The sequence below is a fragment of the Halichondria panicea genome, chromosome 4 (assembly GCF_963675165.1).
Source record: "Halichondria panicea chromosome 4, odHalPani1.1, whole genome shotgun sequence".
NCBI classification, from domain to species: domain Eukaryota; kingdom Metazoa; phylum Porifera; class Demospongiae; order Suberitida; family Halichondriidae; genus Halichondria; species Halichondria panicea.
This window is the reverse complement of record NC_087380.1, coordinates 6,621,442-6,631,454: the sequence shown is the minus strand read 5'-3', so window position 1 is coordinate 6,631,454 and position 10,013 is coordinate 6,621,442. Positions and strand designations below refer to the sequence as shown.

Sequence of the window (10,013 nt, the reverse complement as noted above, 5' to 3'; positions counted from 1 at the left end):
GAGGACTAATCAGATATCTTCTAGAATATCTCTGGACTAGTAATGAATAATATTGCTTGAAATGTTGAATTTGTGAATCAGTATTCAGTAATTAAATGACAGCCATTTTAAGAGCATGATATCTAGCCAGTGCATATAGCATGCTTGCCAGAGAAAGGGAGCTAGAGCTGAACAGTGTGAAGAAAAGCAACACCTCAGGCTCTGGAAAAGCCTGCACTCGAACTCATCACCCAGTGATTTTATTTAGGCGCACGGTTTCTTAACCACGCCTATCTATTATTAATTTTGGCCACAACACAATTGCTGAGTCATTAAAGATGGCGGAATTGTCTAGGTAAGAGAAATAGAGACTGAGAGGTCATCTGCCTCGTGGAAGCAATCGCAAATCTGAAGAAGCGCTTTGTAATCCAGGTTGTAGTCGTTTGGAAACCCTGTGCAGAATGTCCTGGAGAGGGCTGTACTTGGAGTAAATGCTGGGCAAGAAACTTACTTACTCACTCACTTACTTAGTCAGTCAGACAACGAGCAGTGAAACGTCGAAATAGTGCAATTTTTAAAATGACAGTATTCATACATTTAAAACGTTCATGGATTATGAAATGAGAGATACAAAGAGAGAAAAGGCTAAATAAACTATCTGTCTATTCAGTTTCTTGATGTGGCCTTTCCCTGCAGAGATAGAACAGTTTGAACACAAGTCAAAATAAGTGAAATATTGCTAAACACGGGCAAACCCACTGCCAATCCTATGTAAAACCTACTGGTTTTACTAATGCATGTAGATCTACTGACACCTATCCCTGTCTGTGTGTTAAAACGAAGCTACAGGCAACACCCACAAACATGCATAACACCTCAAATTTAGCCCTTTGTGTTTACTCACAGCTAACCGCAATCTGAACCACCCAGGTGGGTGGCTAATGGAACGTAATACATAGAGTCTAGTACAGTCTATGTACGTAGATACGTGCATGTGCGTGCATCCCAGGAGCCAGAGAATCAGATGGCTCTGAGAGTAAAGGAGATAAGTGCAGCAAAACTTCCCGGGAATGGACGTTTATTTGTGGTTATTTCCTTTGAAGGTACTCTATAGCTAGCTAGAAGTAGATATGTAATATACCTATGGTTGAAGCTGCCACGTACAAGCATAGATTGAAGAGTTAGAGGGATAGGAAACGGTTGGTATTCTCGAATACATCCGCGCTACGCTGCAGTTTAATCGAGGCCATCACAACAATACCTATTTCTACTACACCAGTGCATAATAAACTACAAGTAACTGTGCTTAGTCCGTGCAACTCACTTATATTTCAAGGTCTATACCTATTGTAGTAGTCATAACCAGCACGCTTACACGTTATACATGTTCCATTAGCTCTAAAACAGCCTTGGGAACATATAACTTTATTGGAAAGTCTCTTTTTACTGGATATGGTCAGTCATTAGCAAGTACTACACAAGGCTCATGGACTAGGCATGTTATAAATTGCTGAAAGAGATGATGTCTCGAGGAAACATATATAGCTTTGGGAGTTACCCGGCAAAAATGTGCTTAATAGCCTCGTTCATAGGGCGTAACGTGAATAGTTTTCGAGGCTCCACTGCAGATTCAATGTAAAATTATCACGTGCACCACTTCGTTTCCTATCCCTCTAACTCTTCAATCTATGGTACAAGTGATCCTGCATGTCATGCCATAAATGGTTCCCCGTATAAAATGAGTCCCCGACTGTGTATAGCAGAATGCCCTGACCGTCAAGTTGCCAATAGACTATCTATCCCCCAGGGCCGGGTTAGGGTATAGGTATCATATATAATTGGTCCAGGGGGGGATAATTTATAGCAGGGACCATTACGGTGTGACAATTATCCAATCTAAAATCTGTAGGAATTGCCTTTTCCCAGGCCGACATTTTGTGTTGAACAATATTGTCCACTAATTTGCATTGACTTGATGTTTGCACTCATAGGGAAGGAGAGACGGACTACCACAAGGAGACCGCTAATGAGCCTGCCGACTTCTACTGTCAACTGGCTTGAGGTGATAAATTATGTATGAATTCAGGACATTGTCATTGTCTAGCTTATAACCTCAAAACGGATGTATAATAGCATATAGAGCCATGCATGTTTTGCATATGTATATACATACATACGTAAACGTAAACGGATTACGTTACTGAATTTTGATATTTGCACTCTTTTGTTTAAAATGTAGGAGTTTGTGTTTCCACTGAAGGAACCCTTGCAGACCAGCAGTACCCAATCACTCAAGTTTGACTTATACCAAGAATTCAATGTTCGAAAATCCGCTACTATAAACAGTCACAAGTGAGATTGAATTAGTATAATATAGTACATATAATGCGCCTATCAATGTCAGTTCCTATGCACTACCCCCCTTCCCCTCCCATATACCCCCATGCACTTAATAACCCTGGAATTTAACTGATGACATGCACTAATTGAGTACACATATGCACGTGCTATATATATTTTTCCGGATATTATGAGAATTCAAAGTCGAATTCCTCACCCCAACCCACACTTTGGGATTACTTGAAACTCCACTACGCTCCACAGGGGGGGGGGGGTAATGGGGTCTGGTATTGATAGGCGCGTAAGTACTGCATAAGTCAAAATAACATCCATGACTACTGTACATGCAGGTTTATCGGTACATTGGATATCCCCCCTCTTGGTCTTCTCAGAAATGGCAGATACCAATCCCCTCCACTCTCTTTAAAGAATGATGAGGGAAAGTCACTGATGGTAATTATTATTAATTTTAGTATACAAAATGCCGATTGTAGTATGCTCCTGAGCTGTTCCCTCATCATCACCCGTTTTAACATCAAATATCCTGATATACGCATATATACATATATGATAATGCATGCAGTCCTCTTGTAGTTACATGATCTACATGCATTACCCCATCCATGCAGTCTACAGTCAGTGTGACAGTGGAGTACGATCCCCCTAGCAGTCCTGCCAAAGAGATAAATGATGGTAAATGATGGTACATGATGCATAGACTGCATGCATGCAAGTAAACAAAATATAAGCGCTATATATGTACAGTGATGGAAGCTTCATATACGACTACCTCCGAAGAGCAACCAAACGGTATAAAACTAAGTCTCACGGAAGCCAGACCCAAAATAGGGTCTGGCTAATTTTACTGCATATATAGAGTTGTGTTGACCGCGAATATATGGCGCTCTAAGTAGCTGATAAGTATTTGTAGGAGGCTGCACCGGCTAGCTTAAAATAGATTTGGCAAATTTAATTATGTGGTTTCACACATTGTTTTCTAACCACTATATATCCGCTTATCAATGCAAACACTGCACGTACATAGTGTTTCCAAATAGGCCCAGTATAGATAGTCGAAAGGTTTTTGCGGAATAGCAGCCTGGTATAAATGTTTGCGGTACATGCTTAATCAGCGAAAACCACGAACATAATTATATACCCTCGAAATATACACGCTATACGGTATTTCAAAAACCACGCCTTTTACATTGTCCTCTGTTTACATGTGTTTCCAGGGTCCCTTACACTAGGAGAGGCGAGTGCTGCCTTGTGTGATGTTCGTGCTAGATGGTTCGACCTGGGGCTTGAGTTGCATCTACCATTCAGAACACTAGAGGTGATTGAAGGGCATGTACAGTTTCCTAGCACTTTCTATGGTTTCATGTACTGTATTAAATGTGCAATAAAGTGCTCTGAAGATTCTAAGATTAGCTACCATGCAGTGTTGTAAAACTCTCTGCATGTGCCGTGTATATTAAACCAAAAATAATATTGGGCGAGGCTATATAAATTATGTACACGAATTTGCTACCAGTAAAATGTCCAAACGTCGCATCAATGAAGGCCGGGTTCCTATACCTGAAAAATTGTACTTTATAATTATAATTATAGACATGTTAATGTTAAGGAATTTCGCTCTACAGGATATTGTTGAGACCCACCATACCTCAGAAGATCGCCTCACTGCAATGCTTAGAAAACGTCTCCAGTCCTCACCCAACCCCACCTGGTCTGTTGTTGTTAAAGCCCTAAGGTCACGAGTTATTAACCGTCCTGACATTGCTGATGAAATTGAGGTCAAGTACATCAAGAGTGATGACTTCTCAATGCAGGAAACCATAGACACAGCAGGTGAGTACCGTGATACTAAAGTCTATTTGTGTTGAGCTCGCCCCGGAAGTTATGTGGTCAATTATGGCTTCAGTTATGGTTTATGTGGTAGACAAGTATGCCAGGGGACTTCTACATAGAAAATGCTAACTTTTAGCTGGTTGAAAAAACGAAGCTTATCAGCTCTACATCATATAGATAGAAGCGCTTAATTTTTAACAAGGAATCCGATGGTATATGGAACTTTGAATTTCAGTAAAGTATGACAAAGTTATGACAACATTATGAAGGTCAACCTCAACACAAATAGACTTTATGTATACACTGTTTAATGCGGTAGTAAAACAACTGGTAGACTCAGAGTGTTGTGACTTGTCGAGGTTCGGCTGCCTTACAAAGTATCGTATAGCGGGTTATTTTCATATGGTGGAAATGTTCGTATTTTTCGTATTGAAGAGCATCTTACGAATATTCTACCGCAGATAGGTTCAATGTTACTATCTATAGCCTCGGTTCAAGGCCAATTTTTCTTTAATAGAACGAAGTTGAAAAATACGGCCTGGTAGTGATTGTATCTGGGCGTGGCAGGGGCATAACTATAAATTTTACGGGAAGGAGGCAACGCCCCCGCAAAATGGCTGCCCAGAAACCACACCCACTAATTAAATGGCAGTATAACTGTTATTTACCTGCTCTTTTCTTCATCAACAAGACAGTGATAGAGCTCATTTTCTGCTTATTCTATATACCTAGTTGGCTAGTTATCCAGAAGTTACCTAGCCAGAACTAGTGACACATGACACTTGAATTAGGAGGCAAGGGCCTCCTTTGACTCATTGCTAGTTACGCCCCTGCGTGGTTAGGAACCGGAAACAAAAGCAGAGATTCTTCACATTTTGTTTCCTGTCATATTACCGTAATTTAGCTTCGTGTATGTGCTCTCTAGTATAAAATCTAACCATAGATTATCTAGCTAGTTAGCTATGGCAAGTTTCAGTTGTTCAAATCAACGTATACATTGTCTTACTGAAGCAAGAAGGCCGAGGCCCATGCAGGCTCCTGTCGGACACTGCCGACCCTTGTCGACAGGTATGTTGTTCTTGCAAATCTCTCTGCTTTTGTTTTTTGGTTCCTAACTACGCCCAGATACAATCAATACCAGGCTTAGTTGGCGACCTAGCGTTATTTTAGAGACAACTCGGCTGGGAACGAGGCTACGTTACTATCCTGAGCTGTACAAATATTTAAAATACAAAATATTGTTCATACGAACCAACGAAAATTACCCGCTGTACAGTATGCAAAATACTTGAAATTTATGGAGATCGAGGCTTCTGAAATGTGTACATAATCACTCCATCGTACAGATCCTATGGCAGATAACCATGTACAGTGTAGCCTAATGTATATATTATACCGTCAGGAGTGTATAAAGAGGAGTATCCAACTGTAGCAGTTGTAGTGTAAACCAGGTTCCGGTATGAGTATGTCATACTACATCACTATCAGACCGCATCTTTAAGTGGTGCGTAGGTGTAGTGGTTAATTTTTCACTTATGCATGTCATGATACGTAAACTGTACTGAAAAAGAAAGGGAATCCGACTAGAAAAACATTTGCAATGTGAAAAATTGCTAGGATTGGCCAGGGGAACCACAAAAAAGCGTGGGAACAAGAAATCAGACGAGAGCATAACTCCAATCCGTTACCATAAAGATTTTAATTAAGGTTTTACGTTGTACAAGTATTTGACAGACTACAATACACGACTAATTGATTTGATGCATGAATGGTTGTCACTTTATTGATCAACTTTAACCTTTAACTTTCCTTCATTTTCAGCCTCTATTAAAGAGCAGTTGAAGTACGTACACAAGCTGAATGAATTGCTGAGAGATAAAAAGAACACCATCAACCTCCGCTACCTCAAACTGTACCTAATCGGCCTATCAGGGCTCGGCAAAACTACCTTCCGAAAACGTCTGCTTGGTCACCTGTTTAACCTGGCATCTATCTCACCGCAAGACAGAAAACGCTGCAGTACTCTTCTTGCCGAGTGTACTCAAGTCCTGGCTGTGTCAAGTGACTCCAAATTGATTCTCAAAGCCTCTACAGATATATTGACAAGGAAGCACAACTGATTTTTGCTTACTTGATTGGCCTGCAAAAAGTTGTAAATACTGCCATTTCCAGAGTAGTCAAATCTGAAGAAGTCATTCCTAATCCAACAGATGATCTCATTGATGATTCAAAGCCAAAAAAAGATTTTGAAACAAAGGAAGTTTCACAGAATGTAGCAAAGGCTCCAGAAACCAAGGTCGACAAAATCATTGAAAACCTTCGAGATATTGTCAAGCGAGGCAATTACATGGAACAGTTGGTGGGCAAAGTTTTGCTCAACATCATTGACATAGGTGGACAGCCCGGCTTCATGGAGATGCTTCCATTTTTGAGCAAAGGCCCAGGGATGTTTCTCGCCTTCTTCCCTCTCGATAAAGATGTTGACGAGCTTTATGAAGTTTCTTACGAACGTGACCAAGACAAAATCACACCCTACCAAGCAAAGTATACAATTCGAGAGACCCTCTCCCAAATTCTTTCAGCCATCAGCCATCACATCACAATTGATTCCTATCTTGATTCTAAGATTGCTGATAAAGTTGAACATTTTCGAGACCTCCAGGCTGTCGTGAGTCTAGTGGGCACTTACCAAGACAAGTTGGAAATTCAAGCTAAGGCAGAAGTCGTTCAGGCAAAGCTCAAGGGGGACTACCCCGGTCTTGACAAAAATACCCTGAGAGCTGCAATACAACTGATTCTGGAGGTGCAGCAAGAAATCGAATCGGAGCAGAAGGTGGAGGAGATCTTTTCCGAATTAGAGGCAGAGGTTGGCAAGCAGCTTGAATTGGAAACCTTTTTAAAAGACCTGGTGGAACATGTAGAGCAAAAAGCAAAAGCAAAAGCTTCCACTAAAAAGCAGCAGACATCACAAGAGAATTCCAAATTGCAAAGCAAAGTGGAAATTCTCGAGGAAACGATACCTCCTGAAATTCAAAAAAATTTTAAACGGAACACAACCAAAGCTATTCAACTTTCCCTCCAGATGAAGCAATGTAACGAAACCCTCTCCGAGCTAGCAAGTGCAGTTGTTCAACAGTTGAGCACAGATTCTACCATTCAAGACGAAACTGAAAAGCGTTTGCAGGCAAAACTCCAAGAAAAGCACGAAGCCATATCCACCATTGCCTCCAATTTTGATGATGTCATCAGCCACCCAGATGATAAACAATTCTTCTCTGTGGACAACTTTAATGGCATAGATGCTGACATTGATCCGATTCGTGAACACCTTCAAACAGTGTTTGACTCATTTTTCCGAAAAGCCAATCTCCCGATTCGCCCAGCACAGCTCCTTTTTGGCGTCATTCTGAGAAAAGAGTTTGAAATTGCGACGATGGAAGAGTGTATTCAGATTGGCAAAGCATTGCAGATGGATGAAGAGGAGGTGAAGTTTACCATTTGGTATTTGCATCAGTGTGTGGGGGCCCTTCTCTACTACCCTGACATAGAGGACAAGGAGTCTTACTTCAAAAACCGTATCATCTGCAGCCCCAATGTTGTCTTCAACAGCATCAGTCTCCTGATCGTCGAATCTCTTCTATCTCTACACTCATCCAATAAGAAGTCTCGTTTCGCCACCGCTGAGATCAAGAAGTGGCAAGAACTGGGGCAATTCTCAATTTCTACGATTGAACGATGCCATTCTGAGTCAAACGAAACAAAAGTGAAGGAAGGTGAATTGATCCCGGTCGACAAGCTTGTAAAGTTGCTTGAGCATGTCAGTCTCCTTGCACCCATAGTTGGTAAAGGTCCCCAACCAGTCTACTTCATGCCAGCTGTCCTCGAGTGTGCCTCAAAGGAAGAGCTTTCAAATGCTCCAGCCATCAACTCCAACACACCCTCTCCTATCAAGATCACCTTCGAGTCTGGCTATGTGCCCATTGGTGTCTTCTGTGCCATGATCAGCAAGTTGGTTTCTGAGGGACAAAAAATGATTTTGGGGCTGAAATGGAATCTGCGAGAATCTCGTGTCATGAGAAATCTGGTCTCTTTTGAAGTTGATAGTGCCAAACACCACTTCACGCTGGTAGCCCATGCCGACTGTTACGAAATTCAAATCACCAGAAAATATGGTTGTGACATGCATGATCTCTGCTCCTATGTGCTGACTACTGTCCTGTATGTGATGAGCGGAATTATTAAGAAGATCGAGCCGATTATTGCGTTTGATTGTCAGTGCCCAAAGCATCAAAAATCTGAAAAAACGAGTTTATGCAAATTAATGGAGGGTCACAGTCCTTTCTTTCAGTGTGAGGGCGATCGTGTTTTTCTGCCGCCACATCAGGAATGCTGGTTTGCAAAGGTATAATTCAATGTTACATTACATAGGTCGTAAAAGTACACATAGAAACATGCATATGTATTTGTACTTCTCGTGTGTTATAGCAAATGCCTTTTACATTTTACATTGTACTGTTACTTGGTTAATGTGTTTAAGTTGTGAATCATCATTTTCCAGGAAGTTGAGTTGAATGAGGAAGCTGTTCTTGATGCCCTCCCCTTTGCTAACCCTGGTGTCACAAGTCTCTCCTTCGAGTGGACCAAGAATAGCAAGATGGTTGGAGATAAATCAGTGCTCACTGTGGACAAAGTGACGAGGGATCATTGCGATGGGTTCTACACTTGTGAAGTATTCAAGAACAAGCAGCTCTGCTTCAAAGTACACCACTGCTTGAGATGTATCAGTAAGTTATTAATGCTAAAGTATTTGCCAAATTGTGTGTTCATTATACCTACAGTTGCTTATAGTCCAAGGAGGCTACAAGATATATGTATGTAATTATACCCACATTTGTTTTGACAACAGTTGCACTTTAAGTATTATAATTAAGTTCTTGCTGTCGCAATATTTTGGCATCTTAACCCTTTTTTCTATAGGTGAGGCCACAGCTACAGGTGGTGACATAACTCTCAAGACTGTCAAAGATGCTACTTGGGATGCTCGTGCAAAGTGGTACCACCTGGCCATTAACTTGGATGTGGACTTTGGAACTATTGATGTAAGTATTGTCCAATTGACTATGTAGATTATATAGCTACTGCATGCTGGAACGCAAAGTCGCCCATTTGCAGGTGAAAGGACAGAAAGTTTACTTAAAAGTGTGTAGCTATGTGGCATGTATACCATATAGCGGGTAAGTTTCGTGGGGTAAAAATTCGTTCAATTCGAGAAACGTGAGCAAAAATTTCGTTTAGTCTCGTTGCCTGCACTGCATTCCTACGTTCCGGTAAGCCACGCCTACGTTAACATTTCGTGTAGGTCAGCTTGCCCACGAAAATAACGAATATTTTACCCCACGAAAATTACCCGCTATACGGTATACAACAGAGAGGCTTCACGCATACTCGATCTGTATATTGTAGCATTCTCTCATTTATTTACGTTTTAATCTTCAGAGTATACAAGTGTCTCACAACGATCGTGTGGACGAGTGTTTTGTTGCAATGCTGGAGGCGTGGTTCAAGAAAGGATCTCCGAGCTGGTCGGACATGGTGGAGGCTTTGAGAGGCCGTGGGGTGGAGGGAGGGGCCCTAGCCAACAATATCGAGAGGAACTTTATGAACACTTACTAGCTAGAGTTAGTGAACAAACTTCATGCAGCAATTGTTCAATAATTGGTGGCCGTTATTAGATATAATTTATAATCAGCTGGATCAATAAATTAATTATGACAGCATGCCGAATACAATGTATACATAAGATCTAGCTTCAGTTACGTATTATAGCTAGCCAATATCTGACC

The 10,013-nt window shown here is 41.2% G+C and overlaps 2 protein-coding genes across 2 annotated transcripts; both read left to right on the top strand.

Moving 5' to 3' along the window:
- Window positions 1-953: 953 nt before the first annotated feature.
- Window positions 954-6,291, top strand: LOC135334629 (uncharacterized). The gene is made up of 8 exons (XM_064529897.1): window positions 954-1,082; window positions 1,971-2,041; window positions 2,219-2,331; window positions 2,670-2,772; window positions 2,949-3,012; window positions 3,555-3,655; window positions 3,963-4,170; window positions 5,992-6,291. The coding sequence occupies exons 1-8, from the start codon at window positions 1,004-1,006 to the stop codon at window positions 6,288-6,290; spliced, it is 1,038 nt and encodes a 345-aa protein (XP_064385967.1). The 5' UTR covers window positions 954-1,003; the 3' UTR covers window position 6,291.
- Window positions 6,291-9,978, top strand: LOC135334613 (uncharacterized). The gene is made up of 4 exons (XM_064529872.1): window positions 6,291-8,572; window positions 8,729-8,954; window positions 9,148-9,269; window positions 9,667-9,978. Exons 1-4 carry the CDS (start codon window positions 6,518-6,520, stop codon window positions 9,841-9,843), a joined length of 2,580 nt encoding a protein of 859 aa, XP_064385942.1. The 5' UTR covers window positions 6,291-6,517; the 3' UTR covers window positions 9,844-9,978.
- The last annotated feature ends 35 nt before the right edge of the window (window positions 9,979-10,013 follow it).

Coding starts and splice junctions, on each gene's coding strand:
- LOC135334629 (XM_064529897.1), top strand. CDS start 1,004: ATGGCTCTGAGAGTAAAGGAGATAAGTGCAGCAAAACTTCCCGGGAAT. Junction 2,042..2,218: donor CTACTGTCAACTGGCTTGAG/GTGATAAATTAT, acceptor TTTAAAATGTAG/GAGTTTGTGTTTCCACTGAA. Junction 3,656..3,962: donor TACCATTCAGAACACTAGAG/GTGATTGAAGGG, acceptor TTCGCTCTACAG/GATATTGTTGAGACCCACCA.
- LOC135334613 (XM_064529872.1), top strand. CDS start 6,518: ATGGAACAGTTGGTGGGCAAAGTTTTGCTCAACATCATTGACATAGGT. Junction 8,573..8,728: donor AGGAATGCTGGTTTGCAAAG/GTATAATTCAAT, acceptor ATCATTTTCCAG/GAAGTTGAGTTGAATGAGGA. Junction 8,955..9,147: donor CCACTGCTTGAGATGTATCA/GTAAGTTATTAA, acceptor TTTTTTCTATAG/GTGAGGCCACAGCTACAGGT.